At 35.5% G+C, this 24931-nt stretch overlaps 1 protein-coding gene across 6 annotated transcripts in view; it reads left to right on the top strand.

Annotated features, from left to right (window-relative positions):
- The window catches only part of FCHO2 (FCH and mu domain containing endocytic adaptor 2), a 117705-nt gene extending 97327 nt beyond the window's left edge, over window positions 1–20378 (top strand). For 5 of the 6 annotated variants that reach the window (XM_059694350.1, XM_059694349.1, XM_059694348.1 and 2 more), the window contains 7 exons: window positions 2772–2883; window positions 6301–6456; window positions 9391–9523; window positions 12735–12934; window positions 13680–13744; window positions 17536–17700; window positions 17980–20378. In XM_059694350.1, coding sequence (XP_059550333.1) covers window positions 2772–2883; window positions 6301–6456; window positions 9391–9523; window positions 12735–12934; window positions 13680–13744; window positions 17536–17700; window positions 17980–18002 — 854 coding nt within the window. In that variant the 3' untranslated portion in view covers window positions 18003–20378. The remainder of the gene's footprint in view (window positions 1–2771; window positions 2884–6300; window positions 6457–9390; window positions 9524–12734; window positions 12935–13679; window positions 13745–17535; window positions 17701–17979) is intronic. The other variant, XM_059694353.1, reaches the window with a different exon arrangement.
- The last annotated feature ends 4553 nt before the right edge of the window (window positions 20379–24931 follow it).

The following is a 24931-nucleotide window of genomic DNA, read 5'->3' as shown; positions in this document are numbered from 1 at the left end:
TAGCGACCAGTCAAACAGTCGTTTGGTCACTTAGGCTTTTATATAGATATATAGATATATAGATATACAGATATATAGATATAATCTTTTAAATCAGAAATGCTGAGAGTAGCGCTAGCAGTCCTTGAACAGGCCTTCCAAATAATTCGGATGTATGCTAAGTATGAGAATCACAGCCCTAAGTAAGCTGATTTAAATATGTCTAATTAGATTTTCAAAACACAGAAGTGCCTTTGTGTCTGTGGCCATTGCAAAAATGGCATAAGTAATATAGGCTAAAATGAGATAAAAATGATTTCTAAATGTCTGAACATGATGTTAACCATCTTACTTCATATACCTTTGTGAACATAGCATTTTCCTATCTTTTAATTTTATGTAAACACAATATGTCTAATAAGTTTGTCTTTGCTATAACAGCAATTTCTTACATTTTTTTGTATATGTGGTTTTGTTAATTTGTTTCTGCGGACTCTTCATTTTAGTCATAAAATACATAGATGAGGGTCCTATTAGAAATCAGGCAGGTGGCCTGTACCAAAATTAGTTTTAGTTCTTTTCCATTACCCCTAGATTATTCAGAAGGTTTTCTCTTTGTGATGGAAACGTTAATTTTGATTGAGTTGGTACATAGTTTATAGTTTGATTCAGTGTGACCAGTAGAACCACAAGTAGGTAAGTGACTGTGATGATGCAGGCAGATGTGTGTGGATTTTGTATGACAAAGGTTCTTTAAGGTCTACCTAAAAATTATCTTTCTTTATTATAATGCTTATTCAATTCTTTGCTTAGATACAAATTTTTGATACTTATTATTTCTTGAAAGTATTTTCTTGCGATATTTTGTTTTATTTAAATATGATAGAAGATGATAATTTGATTGGGACACTCTCTGAAATTGAAAAGCACTGTGAGACTTCACAAGGTATTGTATCAAAAGCAAATGTATATGTTAACTAATGATCCTAAAGTGTATCTAAAAATACTTTGTTATCTAAAGTTTTCTTTTCCAGCATTGTATGGTGTCTCAGAAATCAAGAATAACTCTTAAGATTTAACTATCTCAATTTTGTACTAATAATGTTGAGTTGCTATACAGGATCTATTGATATCAAATCCCCAATGATAAAAACACAATATCCATCTCCCTGTTCACTCAACATTGAGAAATATCAATAGGTCTTAACTCTAAAGCTATTGGAACCACAGAAAAATTACAAAAGAAGCAGAAAGAATATGTCAGTTTTAAGGCATTGTTTTCCCATGCCGCCTCAGTAAAGTGTCTGGCACATGTTAGTGGCTAGTAAAATAACTAGTGTGATTTTGTGAATAAATTTTTATATTACTGGAATTTTAATTTTCATCTGGAATTTTAAGTTTTCTTGTTTGGGTGGGGAGTTACTTTTCCTAGTGACATAGAAGCAGCAGTTCTTGTTGCCAGGTATTTTTCTCACTGAAGAACTTTCTAAGTCAAAATGCCTTCAAATTCTTGAATATCACAAAATCTTCCTGGCCTCTAAAGCTAACAAAAGATCTTTCTTACTATTTGTAGGATCTCAGGTTTAGTTGTGAGGCAGAGAAAGCCAGTACTGATTTTTGTCAGAATTGATTCTTGCCCTTGCTGGTTTATCTCACTGAATACAGCCTTGGCCCACAGACTGAAGGGTCCCAGGTTCAAGTCTGGTCAAGGGCACATACCCTGTACCTTGATTGCAGGCTCAATCCCCGGCCCCAGTTTGGCCTGTGCAGTGTGCAACTAATCCATGTGTGTCTCATAGTGATGTTCTCTGTCTCTCCCCATCTTTTCCACTCTCTAAAATTCAATGGAAAAATATCCTCGGGTAAGGATTAACAACAACAAAAAAGTCACTCAGTCTTTCACTTAGGTTATTACCTCTGAAATGAAAAATAACTGATGGCTATTAACATTGAGCAACATTCGTATAACAAAAGTGTACATTCAAATTTCAGAGCTATATGTTGACCTAGGTTACTCATTTTTTTAAATAAGAATGAATTATAATTATTTTATTGACGTTTACAAATTGCATCACTTTTATAAATTGTATCACATTACATATTAAATGAAGGATAAATGGGAAGAGGACATTAGTAAGGAAAAAATAACCCCAGCGCACTATTTGGTGCGATTTTTTCTATTATGAAGTAAACCAGATACTTAGTTTACATTTTTAAAAACACTTGAACAAATGCATAGATTTAACTTTGTTTACATTTTATTATGCTTTTAAAACACTGTGCTTCATTATGATTTTATTCTAAAGGTATCCAAACTTTATGTTAGGAAAGTTATAAAAATGTTATTAGTTACATTTATCAAGACAAAGTAATGTGGGAATATAATACAAGTATTAGAGAAAAAAGAGGTAAAAGAAAATAATAAATAAAAAAATCCAGTTTAATGCCCTGATGTATATGATGGGTAGAACCTGAAAGAATTTAGTATCTGAATGATTTTGAAGCCATATTTTAGTTCTTCAGATAAAGGACTTTACCTTCTGACATTCTTTAACCCAACCCTTCTGTGTCTTGACATTTAAAAGAAAAAGTCATTGTGACATGTTTTCCTAATTTTTTTTTGTCCTTTGTATTATTTTATGCTATATTTTTAATCCCCAGTTTTTACTTGGGGCATATTTGAAACCAGTAATGGAGTCGTTTGTGACAAGCTAACATTGTGAATATATCTGTCTTGGTATTTAATAAATATTTTTTGGCAGGATTTAACAAATGAATTGTCTGTATTCTAGGTGTGTCACGAGGTCCCAGCCCTGTCAGCCTTGGAAATCAGGACACCTTACCTGTGGCAGTCGCCCTTACAGAATCTGTTAATGCCTACTTTAAAGGAGCAGATCCCACCAAGTTAGTTTTAAAAAGATACAAATATATGTTTGTGTGCTGGGTGGAGGAGTGAGATGGTCAATTTTAAGAGTTATATTTGAATCTGTGTAAGTTAGGGTTTTCTATTTGTTTTACTTGTTTTTTGCTATCAAATATAATCATTTAAGGATTGTCTTTAAAATTGAAAAATCACTATAATCAGCAGTAGTGATTTTTCCCTCAATTAATATTCTTGCCCAGGCTTTATGACCAGTATGACACATCTGTTGCTTTATATAGCTGTAGAGCAGGATGATGTTTTAGATGGGGATAGACTATGAATCTTGGCCTAATATATATCTTTTGTGAAAGTCTGACATTTGCAAGAGAGCCCTAGAATGCATGTTTAATATCTGAGACCTTATTTTAAGAAAATGATATTTGGGTGAATGACCATCTCTACTTTTCATGGAACATTATTCATTCAACCTACATTCATTCATTAAATATTTGAGCACCTATTATGCATAAGACTGTTACAAGTTTGCATTATCATGTGAGAAAGTTTCTTTGAATATTAGTTTTCTCTCACAATAATGCAAGCTTATGAGAGAAGAACTAAAGTATCCTCAGCACAGACAGTTTTACACATAGTTGGCACTCAAATACTAGTATTTGATGACTGAATATATATGGAATGAATAATGTTATATTAGGGGTATTGATACATGCTATGAAGAAAAATAAACCAGGGTAAGGGGTTGGACAATTACAATAGATGGCTACTATTTTAGATAGAATGGTCAACGTAATCCTTTTAAACAGTTGTTTGAAAGACATTGAGGAGTAAGCCATGCAGGTATTGGAAGGAAGAGCATTCCAGTGAGTCTAAGGGACTGAGGTAAAAGCATGCTTGGCATATTTAAGAAACAGTAAGGAGAGCCATGTCACTGAGTAGAAGCAAGCAAGGAGGAGAGTAGTCAAAGATAAATCCATAGAGGGACCAGTTTAGGTTAGGCATGATGGATGGTAATGAGTTTAAAATTTTACCTTCTTTTAAAAATTTTTTTAATTGATTTCAGAGAGGAAGGGACGGGGAGAGAGAGATAGAAACATCAATAATGAGAGAGAATCATTGATCGACTGCCTCCCTCACACCCCCTAATGGGGATTGAGCCCACAACCCAGGCATCTGCCCTGACTGGGAATTGAACCGTGACCTTCTGTTCATAGGTCAATGCTCAGCCACTGAGCCATACCGGCCGAACTGGAATTTATTTTGAGTGAGGTGGAAAGCCAGTGGAGGCTTTTAAGCAGAGGAGTAATGAGGTTAATGTTTTTGAAGGAGCCAGAGTAGATACAGAGAGAGAGTTAACCATAGAAGTTCAGGTGAGATGATGGTGGCTTCTATATATGAGTATTAGTAGATGAGATGCTGTACAGAAATAAGATTCTGAATATATTTTAAAAACAGAGTTGTCAAGATTTAATGAGTGAGTAGACCGCGAAGTTTGAAGTACTAAGACAACTTAGTGGAGATACTAAGTTGATAGTCAAATGCATGATTCTGGAGTTCAGGGTATAGATGTTAGAGATAAAATGTCTAGTTGTCATTAATTTGTATACTTAAAACCAGGGGCCTTAGACAGTAGAGAAGATATCTGATGAGAACTAAGTCCTGGTACCCTCCAGTGTTTAGAAAACAGGATGAGAATGATCCATCAAAGGAATTAGAGATAGCATGCAACAAGAGAGGTGAGGAGAGACCAGTAGAGCAGTGTCCCAGAAAGTAAGTGAATAAACCCTTTCATAAAGGACGGTTGTGAAGCTATATCTGATGCCACTAACAGGTCAAGAAACATTGACCATTGACAATTTGGAGGTCATTGGTAACCCTCACAAGAACAGTTTTAGCAGAGTGGTAGATGAAAGCCTGTTCAGGAGCAAATAGACAACTGTATTTAGGAAAAGCAAATGTAGACAGTTCTTTGAGGATATTTTGCTTTAAGTGGAAGCAGAAAAATGGGGTAGCAGAAGAGAGAGAGTAGAATTAGAGGAGGATTTTTATTAATCTAGTGTTTTTTAAGGCTATTGTTCATTTTAGCACATCTGTATGCTGATGGGAAAGATCCAATATGTATGGGGGAAATTGAACCTTCAGGAAAGAGAGGGACAGCTGCAAGAGTGAAATCCTTCAGTGTGTGAGAGGAGAGGCGCTTCAGGGCACAGGTGATAGGATTGGCCTCGGGTACATAGACTCATCAGTTGAAACAGGAGAGAAAACAAGGTATGGATACAGAGTCAGATAGATTAAAAGTTCTGTAGTGAGAGTATGAGAAGGTTCTTTAAATTTTACTAGAAAAAAATCAGCAAAGTAAAGTGGCTGTGAGAGGGGGAAGGAATATTGCAGATTAGAGGGAAAGGGTGAAGGTATGAAAAGATGTAGGGATTGCAGAATTGTCAGGGAACAGTAAGGGGGCCCAGTTGGGAGTTTTGGCTCTGGTCATGCTCAGCTCTATAGATGTAGGTGAGGAGCTGAACTTGGCAAAGACTGTGTTTTGCCAAGTAAGCATGATCAAGTGAGAGAGAAGGGAGGACTTATGCATGCGAGTGTGTGTAATGCGGGACATTCCAAGATGGGAGGAAATTCGGATAAGAAGTAATGAGTGAAGAAGGTTAGTGAAAAGGTTGGTAGGAATAACATTTTGGAAGTTTTAATGAGGTTGGAGAATTGTTGTAAATGCCATACTAGACAGGATGAGTTGGGAAAAAAAGAAAGTGGTGATTAGATAAGTGGGGATTCTAAAGTGGAGATTATGGAGGTGCTCCGGCATAGCTGAGGTGGACTGGAAGACAGAATCATTAGAGGTGAGGGGCTAAAGAACTAGGGGACCAAAATATTGAAAGGATTATCTACATGGATATTGAAATCACTAAAAATTATAATGGTCTGTTTCTGTACCAGTACTTACTAACAATAGGCCATGAGCTAAAATTTTCTGAAAATGAAAGGGAATGAAGATTACTTGAAAGGGATGGACGAGTAAGTAGTATAGTTCAATGGTATGGGTTTCAAAGGAAGCTGGTAGTTTTTAGGAATGAAGAAGGAACACAGAGTTGGAAGAGGCAGTGAGGAACAAGGAGGACATTTACCACCGACTGCCACCCTGAGGCCTAGGACTCTGGTTTTTAGAAGGAAAAATGGCTGCAGTGGGGACAGTGTTACCTTCCAGGATGGCCAGGGGATGGTTTTGTAAACAAGTAGAGGAGTTATCAGTGTGCCTACATTTGTGTTGAGTATGCAATTTCACAAAGGATCGTTTAAAAAATAAAACTGAAAAAATAATTCGTTCATAATTATAAATATACGTAAAGTCCTTTTTAAACCAGATATGCTTTAAATGGAGATTAAAGTGCCTTACTTAAACTATTTAAAATTTTCAAAATCTCTAATTTCAGGTGTATTGTGAAGATCACTGGTGACATGACAATATCATTTCCAAGTGGAATTATTAAAGTCTTCACTAGCAATCCATCTCCAGCTGTGCTGTGCTTCAGGGTGAAAAATATCAGCAGACTAGAGCAAATTCTTCCAAATGCACAACTTGTGTTCAGGTTTGTGTGCTTTTGCTTTAAAGGTGGAATTTCTTTTTAAGAACATTTTCCTGCCGAAACCGGTTTGGCTCAGTGGATAGAGCATAGGCCTGCGGACTGAGGGGTCCGGGTTCGATTCCGGTCAAGGGCATGTACCTGGGTTTCGGGCATATCGCCAGTGGGGGATGTGCGGGAGGCAGCTGATCGATGTTTCTAACTCTCTATCTCTCTCCCTTCCTCTCTGTAAAAAATCAATAAAATATATTTAAAAAAAAATAAAATAGAAACACACCTTGTGTTTAAAAAAAAAAAAAAGAACATTTTCCTGCTTTTTTGAAGCAATAATAATTTAATTTGAAGACAAAAACGAAGTTATTTATGATTGAACAGCTTTGTGCTTTTTTTTTGTTTTTGATGGTGGTAGTAATTATTACATTCTTACGTTCTTACATCATCTCATCTTTCAGACAAACTTCTGGTATGTTTATTCTTTATTCCCTAACTTCAGCTTTCCTCCATCCCATCTTTTTTTTTTTTTAATTCTTTATTGTTCAGATTATTACAGTTCCCCCCATAGCTCCCCTCCACCTGGTTGACACCCCACCCTTTGTTCTTACCCCCACCACCCACTCTTCTCATCCATAGGTGTACAATTTTTGTCCAGTCTCTTCCCACACCTCTTCCCACCCCGAGAATAGTCAGTCCACTCCCTTTCTATGCCCCTGATTCTATTATATTCATCGGTTTATTCTGTTCATCAGATTATTTATTCAGTTGATTTTTAGATTCACTTGTTGATAGATGTGTATTTGTTGTTCATAATTTGTATCTTTACCTTTTTCTTCTTCTTCCTCTTCTTAAAGGATACCTTTCAGCATTTCATATAATACTGGTTTGGTGGTAATGAACTCCTTTAGCTTTTTCTTATCTGTGAAGCTCTTTATCTGACCTTCAATTCTGAATGATAGCTTTGCTGGGTAAAGTAATCTTGGTTGTATGTTCTTGCTATTCATCACTTTGAATATTTCTTGCCTGCAAAGTTTCTGTTGAGAAATCAGCTGACAGTCATATGGGTACGCCCTTGTAGGTAATTGATTGTTTTTCTCTTGCTGCTTTTAAGATTCTCTTTGTCTTTTGCTCTTGGCATTTTAATGATGATGTGTCTTGGTGTGGTCCTCTTTGGATTCCTTTTGTTTGGGGTTCTCTGCGCTTCCTGGACTTGGAAGTCTCTTTCTTTGACCAAGTAGGGGAAGTTTTCTGTCATTATTTCTTCAAATAGGTTTTCAGTATCTTGCTCTCTCTATTCTTCTGGCACCCCCATAATTCGGATGTTGGTACGCTTGAAGTTGTCCCAGAGGCTCCTTACACTATCTTCATATTTGTGGATTCTTTTTTCTTTTTGTTTTTCCGGTTGGGTGATTTTTGCTTCTTCGTATTTAAAATCTTTGACTTGATTCTTGCGATCCTCTAGTCTGCTGTTGGAACTCTGCATAATATCCTTTATTTCAGTCAGTGTATGCTTAATTTCTAGTTGGTCCTTTTTCATAACCTTGAGGGTATCACTAGATTTCTTGAGGGTCTCAATAAATTTATCGGCAGTTTCTAGAACATTCTTGAAAAACCTTATAACCGTGGTTTTGAACTCTATATCCAGTTGTTTGCTTTTCTCCATTTCTGTCATTTCTGATCTGTTTCTTTTTCTCCACATTTGGCTGCTTCCCTGTGTTGATAGAGTGGCTTTGTGTGCTAGGTGTCCTGTAGGGCCCAGTGGCTCAGCCTCCCCAATTACCTGAGGTGGACACTCTTGGTGCACCCCTTTGTGGGCTTTGTGCACAGTCTTGTTGTAGTTAAGTCTTGATTGTTGTAGGTATCACTGGGAGGAATTGACCTCCAGGCCAATTGGCTGTGAGAATCAGCTGTGTCTGCAGTAGGAGAACTTCTGAGCTGGAGACACTCTTCTGGGGCAAGACTTGCTTCAGTGGGGCTTTGGTGCTCACTGAGTCTGCCCCGAGTCTGTTCCTTATGGATCTGAGGAGTTGTAATCTGGATGGTCCCACTTTGACCCCTGGGTACACTGGCTCTTGGATCTCTAAGGAGGTGCTAATTTAGCCTCAGCCTGAGGCTACCCAGCAGGAGCTATGGAGAGATTCTTCTTCTTTGTTTGGGGTTTGGAGGTGCCCAGATGTGGCCCAGCTGTGAAGCAGTGCAAGCTGCTGTGGGGCCTTGGACCTTCTTTTGGAAGTTCTGGGTCTCTCTGATTCACCTGCAGTTTGTTAGGTAATTTTCAGGTTGCAAAGGGCCAGGCCTTTCATATGCAAAAGCCTCTGTGCACAGCTTGGGTGGGGCGGGTCTCAGGGGATCAACAGGGCGGAACAAACAGCTATGGCTGCTCCTCAGTCCTACCCTAAGAGGCCCCGCATCTCAGTGTCCCGGTAATCGCTGTAAGCACTTCTGAGAGAAAGCCGCCCTTGAGTTCTGCCCAATGCCAGACAGTCCAGTTTCTCCCTGTATGAGTCTGGGTCCCCAGAGACTCGCCCAGAACTGGAGTTCAGAGCAGTCGGGAGCTTGAGACTCCCTCCCGGTTGAAAAAGACAACTGCGTCCTCAGCTGCCAGCCCTTTCCACGTGCGCCGCGTCCTCAGTTGCCAGCCCTTTCTCCGTGTGCCTCCGTACCTCTGCACTTTACTTCCGCACCTCCTCTGAGTCTCAGTGCTTTTCTCTTTCCTTTTAGCTGTAGAATTTCCACTCAGCCAACCTTCCTGTGGTTCTGTATGATGTCCGTTTTGTCTTTTAGTTGTATTTTTGAAGTGGTTGTGCGAGGCAGCAATTTCCGGTGTTTTCCATCCCATCTTTTGGTTCCTTTCTGCTAGTTTTTCCCAGGTCACCAAATTGTTACACAGAGGCAAAGGATAAATAAAAGTCAAATAAATAACAAAAATATTTCTTATGCATGCAGTGATCCATCACAGTGTGATTCTAACACAAAAGATTTTTGGATGAACATGCAAGCCGTTACTGTCTACCTCAAGAAACTATCAGAGCAAAATCCAGCTGCCTCTTATTATAATGTAGATGTATTAAAGTATCAGGTGAGTGTCCTGTCATTAAAAAAATCCTGTCTAAAATAGTAACACATAGAATATTGTAGATCATTAAATGAATAATATGTCATACCAAATGAGGTTCATTTCAGGAATGCAAGGATGTTTCAGAATCAGAAAATCTGTTAAGCCTATGGAGATTTTGACTATTTGACTAGTAGCATTTCAAGACAATGTGGACTTATATGTGGGATATAGTGATCAACATAATTTGATGAACAGGAATAGATCCGGAGACAAATGGCAGGGGAGGGGCGGGTTAGAGAGCAACCAAAGGACTTGTATGCATGCATATTAGCATAACCAGTGGACACAGACACTGGGGCGGTGGGGGTTTGCCCGGGGTAGGAATGGCTTGGGAGGAGGGTGGGGGTGCAAGCAGGGAAAAAGGAGACATATGTAAAACTTTAGACAATAAATTTTTTTAAAAAGACAATGTGGAAATAATGAATTTTTCAATAAATGGTATTTATGATCAAATTCATCATCTATTTCTGGTTAAAATTTTGAGTAAATATAAACATGAATGCGTCCTTAACTTGAAAAGACCAGCAGTATCAGACTTAATAAACCACCTAAAGCAATTAATCAAAGTCAAGAATGGCTAAGACAACCATTATTTCTATTAGTATACAAGATTTTTTGGATGTATTAGTGCAGTTAGACAAGAGAATGGAATAAGTGGTAGTAAATATTGGAAAGTAGAAACCAAAATTATTACTTATAAGGAATCAGTTTTTCCTGGGAAAAATCAAGAAGATCAAGTAAAAAACTTGAATATAGGAGAATTTAGTGAAGTGATCAGTTTAAAAATGAATGCAAAAATCAATAGATTTCAAAACAATCAGGAAAACTAATGCAGCAAAACATTCACAATAAAAAATATCAATTAGGAAGAAACATAACACAACCTCTACTGATTTGAATATAGTTAGAAATGAATATTTCATTGATTTTCAGGAAACTCATGTAAAAAAGTTTAGCTGTTTCTAAATTAACTTAAAAATTTAGTATATTCCTAATTAGAAACCCAGTTGAGGTGTTTATGTATTTGTGTTTAGAGATTTGACAGTTATTTTCAAGTTTTCTGGAAAAATAAAGTTAAGAAGTGCTTTAAACAGTAATGTGGAGTAATGTTTTAGTTTTAATGGGAAATTATTATAAGGCAACAATATTTAAAATAGTTTGCAACTGGCACAACAATAGATGGCCAGATGAATGGAACAAATTAGAGTATCCAAAAATAGATCTAAGGATAAATGGAAAATTATTTATATGACAAAGTAGCATTTTAAGGCAATGTGGAGATGATGAATTTTTCAATAATGGTATTGGGGCAGAAGGCTAGATATTTGGGAAAAAATTTAAGCTAAATTCCTAATCCAACCAAAATAAAATCTACATGTGTCAAAGGTTTAATAATAAATGAGACCGTAAAGATAATAAAATAAATTATGGGTGAATATATGTATACTTATGGGTATATAAGGGTGTGTATATATGTATAATATCTACTTATTATTAATGAATCTTGAAGTATGGAAGACCTTTCAAAGAATGGTACAAAACCCAGAAGCTATGCAAGAAGAGAGATATTTGACACAAAAATAAACTTGTGTATAAAATATTTAGCTAAAACAAACCCTGAACAGAATTAATATTTAATTTGAGGGAAAAGTATTTGTAATATATAAGACAGACCATAAGGCTTACTCCAAATAGCCTTTATAGATTTGAGGGAAAAGTATTTGTAATATATAAGACAGACCATAAGGCTTACTCCAAAGAGCCTTTATAAATTTGTAAGTAAAAGGTGAATAACTCAATAGATAGCTAACTAATGGACAGAAGCTCCATACCAGTAGAAATCAGAGCAGTGAATATTTTTTTTTTATTGTTTAAAGTATTACATATGTCTCCTTTTTCCCCGAATGACCCCCCCCCCCCAAGAGCAGTAGGTATTTAGACAACAATGATATACTGGTTTTAGCCCATCAGATTGATAAAAATAAAAAAAGGTTGCTTTATTAAGAGTGTGATTGCTTGTTAGTAGTACAAATTAATGGACTCTTAGAAGGCAGTTCTGTTTTTTAAAAAAATATGTTTATATTGATGTTTAGAGAGAGAAAAAACATAGATCAGTTGCCTTCTGCACCCCCTCCTCCCCCCACTGGGGGCCCTGACCCAGGACCAAACTGTCGACCTGTCAAACCAGTGATCTTTTGATGATGGGACGACACCCAACCAACTGAGCCAGACTGGCCAGGGCAGATTTAACCTTTAACTCAACAGTTCCACTTCCAGAAATCTATTCTTCAGAAATCACACAAAAGGGGGGAAAATAATCTAAAATACAATGGAAACCACTGAAGTACACATCCACAGAGAGATTGATTACATGAATTATAGCCATTAAAAAGAATGAGATGTCTCTCTGTTTGCATATGCCTAAAAAGTCTAGAAGTATATGTGTACTACGATGCTAACAATGAGGAGGTAGAATGCCAAGGGATTAATTTCCTGTTGCATATACTTCTATATTGTTTGAATTTTTAATAGGATAATTGTATTTAAATAGCTAATGTTTCTAGGAAATAAATACCTAAAGAGTAAAAAAGTGCTGCTGCCATTTAAGTTAGCTTAAAGTTTATTCCAAGTATTAATTTATCATTCATTCAACAAACATTTATTATTCAGTGCTTGCTAATTGCTGAGAGTTGGATGGGGAGATAGACAGTAAAGAAGTAAATAATATCATGTGTTTGAAAATACATGGTATGGAAAAAGTAAGAAGTGTGAAAGTAAGCTCTGAAAAATTGCATTTTCAATGTAAATTTAAACAGGGTGATCAGAGTAGGTCTCACTGAAAGGGAATCCTTTGAGCAAGGAACTAAAGAATTAGAATTGTAACATTTACCTATGGGTGGTGTGATTAAAATTAGCCATTTGAAGTTGGAAAATATTCTAATTCCAGACTTGCAGAACTTTATGATGACACATCCATTTCTCTTGTTTTAAATCTAAGTTCTTAGAATTCTAAGATTCTTTATGAATTATATGTTGAATGCTGAGAGGTATTCAAACGTTACAAGCATAAATAAGAATCACTGGATAACAACAGATTCTGTGAACTTATATATGTCATTAACTGACTTGTTTACTTTTCAGGCCAAGTAAATATTTGTTTTTCTCTTTAAAGGTATCATCAAATGGTATTCAGTCCACGCCTCTAAATCTTGCAACATACTGGAAATGTAGTGCTGGCACCACAGATCTTAGAGTGGATTATAAATACAACCCAGAAGCTATGGTGATACCAAGTGTGCTTTCCAACATACAGGTGATGGTACCTGTGGATGGAGGGGTCACAAACATGCAGTCCCTTCCTCCTGCAATATGGTAAGTTTAGGAGACTTCTGAATTTCTGCTAAATGTGTTTTAACCTCCAATTTTTAGAACCTAAGTTATGAAAATTGTATAAGTTTGAAAAGTTTTGGTGCATTTTCCCATAGAAACTATGCTATAAAAAGATGTTCATTTTACTAGTTAAGCCACAGTAGCCTCAATCCAAAATAAACAAACTAGTTTTGATGTCAACATCCAGACTTGAATGATTCAAGACAACTTTACCCTTAGGCAAATTACTTAGCCTCTCTAAACATTTTGTTTTTAAAAATAAAGATCATAATAATTATTTTATAGGATTAAATATAATATCTGGCATACCTATAGGAACGCATATTAGATTAGTGTTTAGTAGTATTAGATATTCTACTCTCATCTCTTAACTACCTCTCTTGTGCTCTCCATTAATATTAGTATAGACTCTAACCATTTAATAAAAGTGTGTTTTTCTTGAGTAATGAACTGAGCCATCTACACATTTTTCTCTAATTAATAGGAATGAAAATTACATAACTTGGTAAAAAGTCCATTAATTTAATAAAAATTGCATTAATTGAGAGAGATATATAACATTATATTTTATATTATATCAAATATTTTCACCAGGTGATACTATTGAAAATAAATTTAGTATTATAGTTGTTCTAGTGAAATATTTAAAACACATTTATTTATTGAGTGCCCTTTATGAATAAGGTATAATACTAGCCACTTAATCTGAAGATACTTGTTATTATAGGAATGCAGAACAGATGAAGGCCTTTTGGAAACTGTCTGGTGTTTCAGAAAAATCAGAAAATGGAGGTAAGTGTGTGCTTGTTTTTCTTTTTTTAAATAATGTGAGGTCACAGAAAATGACTTTTTAAGGCATGTTTATGGAAAGTTTTTTTCCTGGAATTTCATGACTTCAGTTCTAGAATTCACCACTAGGTGGAAGTTAATACCTTAAATAAGAGTGGACCAGTTAAGATTCAGAACAGATTTTTCCTCCTCTACATTGAATATGCTTTCTCTGTAAGGAAAAGAATTTGTTATGCTGTCACTTTATAAATGTTAAGTAAATGCTTATGTTCACATGTTAACATACAATTTAATTCATTAGTTATTTTCTCTTAAGGAGGTAGAACTGTTTATTCCAGCTAGGTAACTTGGTAACTAACTGAAAGTGATTTAACACACTCTTTTGTTCACTGTTAATGGAGTCCTCCCGGCCTCCCAGAAATCATGTAGAAGTTTTCAGGCTTTAAAAAGCCCTTTTGTGAAGTAAAAGCAAAAATAAATGAATGGGACTACATAAAACAAAAAAGTTTTCTGCACTGTAAAAGAAATCATCAACAAAACAAAAAGGCAACCAACTGAATGGGAGAAGATATTTGCAAACAATACCTGTAATGGGCTATTTATAAAAGTGTAATATGCAAATCGACCGAACAGCCAAACAGTGGAACGACTGTCCAGACTACCATGCTATGACACCCACTGGCACCAGGCCAGCCAAGGCAGGTGTGATGCAATTGGTCGGGCCCGGCCATCGCCCCATGATCGCCCCCGCAGAGGGAGGCTCAGGCTACCTGGCTGGTGGCACTGCGGTGGATGGGTGGGGCCTCCCTCTGAGGGGCAATCGATCACTCCCGGACTGTGAGAAGGTGCAGGCCAGTCTGAGGGACCCCCCACCCCCCACCTCCAGTGCATGAATTTCGTGTACCGGGCCTCTAGTTATCCATAATATATAAAGAACTCATACAACTCCGGGGGACATCTGTAATGCTCTCAAAAATAAAGATAAATAAATTTTTCAAAAAAAGAATACAACAAAAAGCCAAGCATTCCCATTAAAAAATGGGCAGAGGACTTGAACAGACACTTCCCAAAAAGACATGCAAATAGTCAACAGATGTATGAAAAGATGGTCAACTTCGCTAGCTATAAGAAAAATTAAAATAAAAATCACAATGAAATGCCACCTCACACCTGTTAGAATGACTAATATCAACAAGACAAGAAATAGCAAATGTTAGGATGTGAAGAAAAAGGATCCCTTATACCAGGTGTACCAGTTAATCGGATTTTTTTCAATAGATCGAGTTACACATATGTTGATATATATGCGATTTGATATGTATGCTATTATGTATTGACAGCAAGCTGCAAAACTTCATATGTCAAATTTTCGGAAGGTGTTAACATATTTTTACGCTTAAAAATGTCCAATTTCATGCCAAAAAAAGAGCATTTGTGGGAAGTTTTAATTCATTACTTTATTTTGAAGAAAAGTACTGCTGAAAGTTATCGTATACTTCGGGAAGCTTATGGTGAACATGCTCCATCTTAAGATACTTGTGAATGCTGGTTTAAACGCTTTAAAAGTGATGATTTTGATGTGAAAGACAAAGAACGTCCAGGTCAACCAAAAAGTTTGAAGACCAACAGTTACAAGCATTATTGGATGAAGATGCGTGTCAAACTCAAAAACAACTTGCAGAAAAATTAAACATTGCTCAGCAAACAATTTCCGATAATTTACAAGCAATGGAAAGATTTTAAAGGAAGGAAAATAGGTGCCACATTAACTGAACGAAAGACAAATGGAAAACCAAAAAGTCATCAGTAAAATGTTGCTTCAACGGCATGAAAGAAAGTCTTTTTTGCATCAAATTGTGACTGGCGATGAAAAGTGGATTTATTTTGAGAATCCCAAATGCACAAACTCATGGATTGATCCAGGTCAACCATCTACATCGACTGCAAGGCCAAATCACTTCAGAAAGAAGACAATGCACTGCATTTGGTGGGATTAGGAAGGTGTGGTGTATTATGAGCTTCTAAAACCAGGTGAAACCATTAATACTGATCGCTACCAACAACAAATAATCAATTTGAACCATGTTTTGATTGTGAAAGGACCAGAATGTTCCAGAAGACACGGCAAAGTAATTTTGCTTCATGATAACGCACCATCACACACTTCAAAACCAGTTAAAGACATGTTAAAAGATCTATCTTGCCTGGGAAGTATTAACACACCCGCTGTATTTCATCAGACCTTGCTCCTTCAGATTGCGTGTGCCATCGATCAGAACTAGTGGTACTTTCTGAGCAGCACTTCTAGATATATGAAGAAGAGGAAAATTGGGTCTCTGAATGGTTTGCCTCAAAACAAGAAAAGTTCTATTGGGACGGTATCCACAAATTACCTAAAAGATGGGGAAATGTGTAGCTAGCGATGGACATTACTTTGAATAAAACACTTTAGATGTTTCTCTTGAAATTACCATGTTTTCTTTGAGTACAAAATCCACATTATTAACCAGTACACCTGGTATGTTTAAGGAGGGCTTGGACAATGGTTAAGAATTAGGTAGCAATTCATCTTCCCCACTAGCAAAATAGTATAGGGTGGATCAGTGTTACGACATCTTCCAGATTTTTCTCTGCACTGTTCAATTTCTGTGTAAGGAATCATAGAATGTGATTCCTGCTACCTAGCAATTCTACCCACAGAAACCTGGTAACTTCCTAGTAACTCTTCCTTTCTCACCTCTTGATTCTAGCTCTTAAATATTTATCTTTCAAATGCATTCCTTTCCCTTCCCTTAGCCTAGTTCAGATTCCCTTTTCCTGTCACTTAGAGTCCTAGACTGTTTTATTGACTTTCAGTTGATCTCCCTACCTTGTATCTTGCGCCCCCCTCCCTTCCTAAAACATTAATCTGAAATGTTTCTGTCTTTCTTACCTTTGGTGGTTCCCTATGGTTATTTCTTATCTTGGCATGTAAAGATATTTAGAGCTTGTTCCTTACTGTCATTCTAGTCTCATCTTCTGCCATTCTCCGGCTTTCTCCAACTCCTCTGGTATAGAAGTAGTTCCCTTAAATGCATCATGCTCTCTCCAGTCTCCCATCTCTGTAGTTCCCTCTGCCTGAAATACATACGGGCATCCCCACCACCATTTTATGTGCTTTTGTGTTCCATGGCTCCTGAGAGTTCTATGGCATTTACCATATTCATCGTAATTGTTTGGTTTACTCTTTCTGCCATGCTATTAGGCATGAAGTGTACTGAATAAATGGTTATATCGAAAAGGAAGCACCTCAGAAGTACCTATTTTGCATGATGGTTTAGACCTGTTAAGTTTTTAAAGAGAGGTGAATAGAAAATAGTAATGTTGATAGAATTCTCCCCAGTCTTAGTTGTCTTTCCTTTTTTCCCTCTCCCACTCCCATGATATGGAAACATTTCCCTTTTACTTTATTCCTACTCATAGTCCTCCTAGGGCTTCCCTCTGACCTACCCTCACTGACTTCCTTCTTCTCTTTTGACTCACTTCAGCATGCGTATAGCATAGGAACCTCAGTAGTAAAGAAACTCATACTCGTATTAAGTCAAAGAGGAGCATGGGTTAAGATTATTTACTTAACAAAAATTCAGATTCACTGAATAAAGTCTAAATTTGGAAAAAGGATCATGATTTGTTTACTGTATACATGTCATGAATTTGGCATAGGACTGATAATAGTTTATCTTAAGTGTTCGTTTGGTTTTTTTGGAATGAAATGTATATTATCCTGTGTAAATTCTTTATTCCTTTCCTTGTAGGTTCTGGGACTCTAAGAGCAAAATTTGACCTTTCAGAAGGACCCAGTAAACCGACAACACTTGCAGTGCAATTCCTCAGCGAGGGAAGTACCCTCTCAGGAGTGGATATTGAACTTGTAGGCACTGGCTATAGGCTTTCCTTAGTAAAGAAGCGGTTTGCCACTGGTGAGTTGGGAGATTTCAAGTATTTTCATGTACATGGGAAACATTTGTATTCTAATCTAAAGGCATGTAAGTTTTTTATTTGATCTTTGGTATAAGGTGCCAGGTAGAGAGACACCTGGGAAAGAATACTCATGGTCAGTATAGCTGAACACCTGTGATCTAATTCTAATATATTGTAAACAGCAATTGGGAACTGGGGTTCTGTATCTGTAACCACAATGAAAGTGTGTTTGAGTTCATTTTAAATTATAATCACAAAGCTGAATTTGTGTTTTTCAGGACGATACCTGGCAGATTGTTGATGGACAACCTAAGCAAAGTGGTTGGCTCAAGGGAGTAGTACAAACCTGCCATTCTGCATTATCTGTTTTTCAAACACTATTCTAACTTGTAGTATGTCTTTAAAATGTAGACATATATGAGAGCTGACTGTAAATATTAAATTGCACCTTTGAAGTGAGTCATCGAAAGAAATAGCACTGAAATGATTTTCAACGCTGTAAATGATCAACTGCAATATTCAGGAAGCATATTGATGCAGATTCTCAGTAAAAAGTTTTTATAGGCTTAAATTTTAAATTATCTTCAGTGTTTATATTGAAAAAGGGGGTTATAGTGTAATATCAGGCCTAATATTTCAGGAGAGCAAGCACAAAGTAATTTAGCTTTCCATAAATTTTTTTAGTCAGATAGTTTTAAATTTCGTAAGTTTGATGTTGAATGGATATAAACAACATGAATTCTAAGTTTTGGATAATGTTAATTTAGAACACTCAATCAAATTGAGTTATGTGCCATAAAGTAATCAGACTGTAGTCCGGGTTGTATGCAAAAAATTTATCATTTGATTTTTTTAAACATATAACTGTAAGTGGTGTTTTATGATTTTTTAATCCTCAAGTGCAATGTGTTTTAAAATAAGCTTGCAAAGGACAGCAGAGAAACTTACTTCTGCAGTTAACTTTATAGAAGTTGTGATTGTTTTGATGAATTAATGCTGTAGATTTAATTTATTTTTATATGGATTGCATAATGTGTGCCTTTTAAAACAATAACAAAAAACCAGAAATGTGCCTATCCAGTTTGTGTTCATAAATGTGCCTCACTTTTTTTCTCACAATCTGGATCTTCTGTTCAGAGTCTTAAGTGATCAGGCATTTTTACAAGATAATTGCAATTTTTTATAAATAACTCTGGCTGGAATTGGGAAGGGAATTCGGGATAACTAAATAATTTATACTTAAGAACCCTGGCTCACTTCTTTAGTGAAACACTGTAGCCACTAGAAAGACAAAGAGCTACCTAATGGCTTATGTTTACAGGGGAGAAAAATTACCTTCAGATTTTGGACCATAACCTATCAAAAGTATGTAAATCTTAAAACAAATTCTGAAAAACTAAGTTAAATTGGTAACTGGGATTTTAACTCTCAATCTAACATTTCCTTCTACTCTGTTTACCATTGTGAATTTATACATTTATTTACTGAATGTGTTGTGAGCATGAATTTTGTAGCATTTTGTGAGGAACACATTATAGAAAAGATTAGTTTTGGCATTAGAGAAGTCTATCATTTGTTTTCATGTCAACAGTTGGAAAAACTACCAATTTGTATGTTTTTAAAGTGATGGATTGGGTTAAGCATTTCTTAAATTACTAATATTAAATAGTAAAAAACCTAACTTTATGGCAAATCCTAATTAATTGAAGGAATTAAATATTTTGGACAAAGTTTCATAATTTAAAATTGGAAATTTTATTTATAAGGATAAATACCAGTGTCATGCATTTCGCATAGAAGTAATAAATTGTGTTATATATGATAATTTATATAAAACCACTAATTGTTCTGTTAAGCTTTACAGAAAATAAAACTCCTACTACTAGACATTTATGTAACGTCTTACTAAATAAAGCAGAAAATCTACTCGTTAGATATATATATATATATACATATATATATATATTGCTTTTTTATATATTCAGTGTTAGTCCAATTCTAAATTTAGATTTGACTAAGGTAATACATAAAATAATTTACTGAAATGTTCATCTTTACTAAGAAGTGATCAAAATTAGAAATTCTAACTCATATTGTGCTCTTAAATGCCAATTGCAGTCCCTTACTGAAATCATAACTGTTAACTGCATTGCAGTCAAACTCCTCTTATTGAGCAGTTAATATTTTATTATTGAAATTCAGACACCATTATACTTATAGTATTTGTTTTTAATTAAACATTACCTTAAAGTGTACAAATTAGTAAAATGGTAAAACTTCTTCACTTTCTTAATTACCGCAACGGGTCAATACATAAATATGTATTGGGTGCAGGTTACAATTTTGAAGCCATATGAGTTTATATTGATTTTGTTTTTCATTTAAAACCCCACTAATGTAAAAAAAGACCGGTAGATTTTCATGGGAAATGTATTTAGCAAGCTGGTTCTTGCTTATGTATAGTGGTAAACTTTCTAGCTGTCTCTTTAACCAAGAATTTGTAAACACAGAACTCTAACAAATGTGAGTTTTTAAGAATTGTTATTTACTACTTTGAGTTGTAATTAGAACAATGCAAATCTATCTTACAAAATTTTGTAAATATTTTTGATTTTTTCATAAAATGTAAATTTTACATAAAAGTTGTACCATTAATAAACATGTAATATATAATTTACCAGTTATTTTATGTGACTTTGTACTCCTATTGATAGTAATAGTCATGTCATAGATGTTAGGACAAGGCAAAGTAGGTAAGTAAGGAAGAAGTAATTGATTTGAATTTTGTATCACTGTTTGGATAGGCATACAGGTCTATGCCTTATTTAAAATTAACAGTCCTTACTATGACTATTTCAGGTTTTATTCTGGTAGTTGAACTTAACCTTAATCACACAAAACTATTAAACACTGGCCTGCACATTGTCAAACTTTCAGTAAGCCAGAAATCATCATCATTATTAGGCTTAATTTGATTAGAAGTGTATTATCAAAATCCATTTCTCATTTTCAAACAAAAATCTCAACACTAATCTCTGACCAAAAGGGCCTAATTATATTTTTTCTTTTTCCATTAAATAGGCATAGGCTTAGCGCTAGTGTAATTTCCATAAGTAACTTCTAATAAAACCGGGTACCAATAAGCAATGATCAACCAGTTACAACCACCAATCAAATTCCATGGCTATGTAATGCAGCTACCCCTGGAAGTGCCAGAATCTCCTAATTCATTAAATTTAAATACAGTCTTCACCTCATCATTCTTCAAAATACATCAAACAACCATAGTAGTCTCCATCAACAACCCCAAACCAAATAGTCTGAAGACAGTTATTAGAAACTCAAAACTCAGGGTAGTCCTCAGTAGCCATAGCTGTTGTATAACCAAACACTACCAGCATTCCCTGCAAATAAATTTTAAAACTACTAAACCTAAAAAAGACCTAATAAGATTTATAATACCACAGCCAATTCTACTCATGGCCAACCTTAAACCACTATAAAGATCTTGAAGAGAAACCTACAAAACTTAACTACAAACATAGTTTAAATAAATACAGTATAGGTCATCATTCTCACATGGGATTTAACCATAACTAACGATGACATGAAAAATAATTGTATTTCAACTATAAGCATATTAATGACCAACATCTGTAATTCCCACCCACTAATTAAAATTATTAATAACTCATTCATTGATTTACCAGCCCCATTAAACATTTCATCATGATGAAACTTTCTCTCTTTTAGGAATCTGCTTGATTTATATCTATACGTCACATACAATAACCACCTTCTCCTTCATAACCCATACCTGTTGAGACATGAACTATGAATGAATTACTTGATACCTACATACCTATAGCAGTGGTTCTCAACCTTCTGGCCCTTTAAATACAGTTCCTCATGTTGTGACCCAACCATAAAATTATTTTCGTTGCTACTTCATAACTGTAATGTTGCTACTGTTATGAATCGTAATGTAAATATCTGATATGCAAGATGGTCTTAGGCAACCCCTGTGAAAGGGTCGTTCGACCGCCAAAGGGGTCACGACCCACAGGTTGAGAACCACTGACCTATAGTCTTGTTTATTCTTTCACTTAGGATGAGGCCTATATTATGGATCGTATCCCTCCCTAGAAACATGAAACATTGGAATCATCTTACTCACAGTAATAGCTATAGCATTTGTAGGCTGCATTCTACCATGAGGTCTTCTGAGGAGCAACAGCTATCAAATCTCTCAGCCATTCTCTACATTGGCACTAGTCTAGTCGAATGGATCTGAGGAGGATTCTCAGTTGACAATGCTATACTCACACCTTCTACTTCATCCTCACATTTGTTATTTTAGCCCTAGTAATTATTCACCTATTTCTTCACGAAACAGAACCAAATAATCCATCAGGAATTTTATCTGACAGACAAAATTCCATTTTACCCCTACTGTACAATCAAGGATATTCTAAGACTTTTATTTTTCCATACTAGTCCTGTTATCTCTCAGTCTTCTAGGAGATCCAGACAATTGCATACAGCTAATCCTCTTAATACTCCACCACACATTAAACCAGAATGATACTTCCTATTTGCATATGCAATCTTACAAACCCTCCCCAATAAATTATGTGCATATTGGCTCTAATCTTCTCTATTCTAATTCTGGCAATTATTACAATACCTCTTACAACAAAACTACAAAGCATAATATTCTGACCCCTCATCCAGTGATTATTCTAACTACTAGTAGCAGACCTACTAACATTAACATGAACTGGAGGACAACCAGTCGAAGAGCCATTTATCATCATTGACCAACTAGTATCAGTCTTACATTTTCTTCTTATTCTTGTACTTAAGCCACTCACAAGCTTAATTGAAAATAATCTTCTAAAATGAAAAATATAGTTATTACTCTGGTCTTACAAAACCAGAAAAGGTGAAAAATCTCCCTAGGTCATCAAAGAAGCAGCTCCAGTGCCACCAACAGCAACCAAAATGGAAACTTAAAGTATTCCATGAAAGTTGCACATGAACAGTAAAACATGATCACATGCTATGTCAGCATTAGAAACAAATTCTAAACCCATTGCTATGTACTTCATGCATTAAATTACCTACCCCATTACAATGTATTAGTACCTACATGCGTGATCATACATGACACTTACTACATATAACTGTATAACTTTACCCCATGCCTATAAGTGCATTAAACTGACTATTATATAATACATAGGATGGTTTATTGTATATAAAATTTTCTACCACATGGCTAGTCATAAACCAATAGATATAATCGATATTACATGGGACATTTTTTGTGGGTTAAAACAATTTGTTTTTTATTTTTTAATTTATTTGCTCACAATTCTACAGGTCAATATTTTTAAAATTTATTGGGTGACATTGGTTAATAAGATTATAGAAGTTTCAAGTATACAATATATCACCTGTATATTGCATTGTGCGCTCATCACCCAAAGTTTAGTCTCCTTTCATCATATATTTGGCCCCCTTTCAGAGAGCATAATAGTACCAATTGTATATACCCTATTAAGTCAAATCAACTCTAGTCACTATGCTTACCACAACCAACAACTTTCCTTAATCACCAAGTTTTGGGAAACCAGCAATGCATCTACAAATGGGCCTCTTTGCACTCTAGGTCCAGAACATTGGTTTTTTTTACAAAACTGTATCTGGCATTTGGTTATTTCAGGACCATCTCACCTAACATCATCACTGTTTCCTCTTAAATACGACATCTTGAGGGACTAATCAGCCCATGTTCACACATAGTGAGTTGTCAGACATTTGGTATTTTTTAATTTGGGGGAGATGCTGAGACTCATCATCCAAGACCTTAATACAGTCAAACCACTTGTAGTTGGGCTTATATTGAACATCATTTATCAACATTAACCAAAAGTGGTATTTAGTCTATGCTTATAGGACATAAGAGAATTTTACATGTATAGTAGTCCCCCCTTACCTGTGGGGGATATGGTCAAGACTCCCAGTGGGCACCTGAAATCGCAGATAGTATTGAATCCTACATATACTATGTTTTTTCCTACCCATACTTACTATAATAAAATTTAATGTATAAATTAGGCACTATAAGAGGTTAACAACAATAATGAACTAGAACAATTATAACAATATACTGTAAAAAATTTTATGAATGCTTTGGGGCCCTTATTAAATAAAATGTTAAGCAAAGCACTGTGGTACTACAACAATGATCTGGTAGTTGAGATGGCTACTGTGATAACAGGTGAGAAGTTTATATAGGATGGATGTTCTGAACAAAAGGGTGGGATGAGATGTAGTGGGACAGTGCAAGGTTTTTTTTCATGCTATTCAGAATGACACAATGTGAAACATTTATTTCTGGAATTTTCCATTTAATATTTTCGGACCACAAGTAACAAATCATGGAAAGCAAAACCACAAAGGGGGACTACTGTGCATGTACAAATGTGTTTAGAAATAAAAATTAACTTAGCAAACCTCCCTTACCCCCTGTAGACCTTAAGCGGTATATATTTATTAACAACCTTGGCAAACCCCCCCAAACAAAATTAAAATATAGCAGTACATAAAAGATAACAGAACATAAAAGTGTACTTACCCCATTCTATAATATATAAATCACAAATTAAACTAAGACATATTTTAGCCAAGATCCTTAACTAAATAAAAATTTCAAACACCAAAATTCTAACTAAAATCGATGGACTAGAAAAACTTACTTCCTCAGTACTTGAAAATACTTCCACTAATGCTAGCATGCAACTTAAATTCACAACATTTCAATGGACAGGGAGTCCCTTGTCTTTATGTTAATGTAGCTTCATAGATAAAGCAAGACACTGAAATGCCTAGATGAGTACTAATTCCATAAGCAGGTTTGGTCCAGCCTTTCCATTCATTTTGAATAAAATTACACTTGCAATATCTGCATCCTAGTGGCAATGGCCTCTAGCTGACCAATGATTAAAAGGAGCAGACATCAAGCACACTAACAGCTCATAATGCCTTGATTAACCACATCCCCACCAGAAATAGCAGTGATAAAAACTAAGCCAATTAACAAAGTTAAACTTAATAGGGTTGGTATATTTTGTACCAGCCACCACAGGCATTATGATAAACTAAGATTTTTTGCATAAACTGTGTTAAAGATATTTTCATAATTAAGTTTTAATTAGGCTGTAA

The sequence above is a fragment of the Myotis daubentonii genome, chromosome 4 (genome assembly GCF_963259705.1).
Source record: "Myotis daubentonii chromosome 4, mMyoDau2.1, whole genome shotgun sequence".
In the NCBI taxonomy this organism is placed as follows: Eukaryota; Metazoa; Chordata; class Mammalia; order Chiroptera; family Vespertilionidae; genus Myotis; species Myotis daubentonii.
The sequence above is the reverse complement of the archived record's forward strand: the minus strand, read 5'-3'. Positions and strand labels throughout refer to the sequence as shown.